Genomic DNA, 2,647 nt, shown 5'->3' on the forward strand with positions numbered 1-2,647 from the left:
TAAAGATAGATAGATAGATCTCCTTCTGCCATGTGTGAGTGACTGGTAAGGCCCTAAGATTGAAAAGCGTCAAGGTGGACATAGCCATTTCGATGGACTGAAAAGAAAGACAAAAGTCTACTTGATGCTTGAAGGCTCACATCAGCCGCCTTTTAGCAGAAGGACACGAGTACGTCGACACATACGTCCACATGCGTAGGCACATCTGTACAGATGCATATATGATACATAGCCATCGATATACATACACATATAGTCATGTAGGCGAGATGTGTCAAATGAGGACGTCGGCCAAGATACACGATCAGAGTGCATTCTATAGGCATGCCTATCGATCTAGATAAAAGAAAGGAGATTATGTCGACAAGAACATTACGAAGCAAAAGACCAGATGGGGCTTTTATGTCATCTTCAATGGAAGATAGACAAAGAAAAGAAAGAAGTGACTCCTTCATACAAGAGACCGAAGGAACCCACCGCTTGAAGTGAAGCGAAGACAATAGACACGTCCTGTTGTACATTGGGGGACCCTTTCAAGATAAGCATCGTTAATGACTATCAGATCATCTTCTGTTCTTTGGTTTTCTCGGTTAATCCATTGGACATGCGTCAGCCCATCTTCTCCCTGTTGATCCATATCGTAGCATGAAGCAACAGAAACGCACTCTTTGAGAGAAGAAGTCGAACAGCTTTATCTTCAAAAGCAAGACGTCCATACTTTTACTCTTTCCTATCTATCTATCTATCTATAGAGAGGGACATTCCGCTTCAACCTGTCACCAAGAGAAGGTATGACAAGCTTCTCAAAGACATCGAGAGGAAAGGAAGAAATAGTCTTCCGGGAAAGAAAGGAAAGAAATCTCTCGCTCTGCCTCTTTGGATCTCCAGTCTATCAATAGAGACATATTTGCATCGTTTATGTCTCCACGCAACGCTACCCTAGGTATCCCTCTCATATCACACTGGTGTGTACTACTTGAAGACTTCCTGAAGTAACTTTTGACTTATCATTTCTTTTTTGACATTTCTCTCCTACTCTTTTGGGAGGTCTTTCTTCTTTTCTTCTTCTCCTCACCTCACAGATTTGCAGACGGCCTTTCCGAGTATCAGGTGAGACCATAGAACCCTCGATACGACACTTGCCTGCACGGCAAGAAGTTATACCTCCACCCCCCTAGAAAGAAAGTTAGTAGAGAAGATAGACAGGAGATATCTCGGTGAGTAAGAGATAGGGAAAAGAAGCATGACGCCAGCAGACAGGTACGTTTCAGGCGAATGAGGTCAGACATATCTAGATAGAGATGGCTATAAGGACACAGGGATACACATACGGGGAGTTAGTATGTACACATGAGAGAGACAGCTGCATGTGGATCACCTATTCAGCATAGCGGGTTGGCCGTGGTGTCTCTACAGACAGCTTGGAGTCAAATCCTCTCAGCTGGATTGGATGAGTGTTTTGCATGAGAAGTGTAAAAGTCTAGGAAGCTGATGGGAAAAAGGCGTGAGAAGGAAATCCTTCAGTTTGGTATTAGAAGAAGACATTTCGCATGTATCGGAGTGCAGGAAAGACTTCTCTGGATCAAGTGAGAGAGGAGAAGAAGAAAAACTCACAGGAGCTGCATGAGGGTCTGCCTCTGGCATGTTGAAGAAGTTCAAGGCCGCCATCTTCGTCTTTTGCGTTTCTCTCTTCTCCAAGGGACAGGGATGGAGACGACCAGAGACAGGCTAGCCGAGAAAGACGGAAAGAAGCACGGTGGCTACAGCGAAGTCCCACTGTTACTAGGGAAAGAAGAAAGAATCTTGCTCACGCGACAGTAGTTTCTCAATCCTAGGAAGAAACACAACGCAAGGCATGAATCTTCACGGTAACCCAACGACTCCAGACAGACGGCAACCTAAAGAGATAAAGAAGAAACGGAAAGTGAGTCTAGTGAGGAAGCGGAACGCGAAGAATGAAGACTAGCATCTATCCGGGCCAGAAGCACTCTACATGAGCACTATGGATGTTTCCATATTTCTCACCTATGCTGTTGTCAAGTGTATGCTGACAGGCAGCAGACCTCCAGAAAACAGACACGAAGAGAGTAGAGTCTAGTGAGAAGCCAGGGCAACTCGGGACAAGGACAGAGCAAATTGCTTGCCCTCTGTGATGAGCAGGCGGAAGACAGCTATTCACGGTGGGTAGATTCAAAGACACGACACTGTAGCAAGACAAAGAACACAATCACGTGCACAACCTCGGTAATACCAGGAGAAGAAAAAGATCACCACAAAGACGAAGTTGGACGGTAGCCTTCGGGGAAGTCCATGAGAGGTCACTACCCTACCTAGAGTGAATGAGCTAAAAGAAGAGAGCAAAAATGGAAGACCCCGAAAAATATCCCAGCGCTTTTCGCTGCTCCTATCCTGCAGGTTTCCATCAGAAGTGAACATCTCTCCTACATACAGAGAAACAGACGGAGAAAAGACAACTTGGGGCTTTCAGCTGGAGGTTGTGCAGGCAGTCCGACGGCCGGAAAGGAGGAGGAAAAAACCGTCACGTGCAAAGGGCTGCCTGCATGCGAAGAAAAGAGAAAACATTTCATTCTTTGAGAAGAAGCACTGACACGGACAATACAACAGCCACCTTAGCTTAGGGGTAGAG

The 2,647-nt window shown here is 45.7% G+C and overlaps 1 protein-coding gene across 1 annotated transcript in view; it reads right to left on the reverse strand.

The window, feature by feature from the left end:
* Nucleotides 1-521: 521 nt before the first annotated feature.
* CSUI_005458 (adhesion regulating molecule region protein) overlaps nucleotides 522-2,647 on the reverse strand; it is a gene marked incomplete at its 3' end in the record, with an annotated part of 2,832 nt that continues 706 nt past the window's right edge. Inside the window, exons 2-5 of the mRNA XM_068065634.1 lie at nucleotides 2,331-2,441; nucleotides 1,616-1,728; nucleotides 1,076-1,174; nucleotides 522-625 (exon numbers count right to left, since the gene is read on the reverse strand). Coding sequence (XP_067922374.1) covers nucleotides 524-625; nucleotides 1,076-1,174; nucleotides 1,616-1,728; nucleotides 2,331-2,441 — 425 coding nt within the window. The remainder of the gene's footprint in view (nucleotides 626-1,075; nucleotides 1,175-1,615; nucleotides 1,729-2,330; nucleotides 2,442-2,647) is intronic.

This window comes from Cystoisospora suis (genome assembly GCF_002600585.1).
Source record: "Cystoisospora suis strain Wien I chromosome Unknown contig_2648, whole genome shotgun sequence".
Lineage (NCBI taxonomy): Eukaryota > Apicomplexa > Conoidasida > Eucoccidiorida > Sarcocystidae > Cystoisospora > Cystoisospora suis.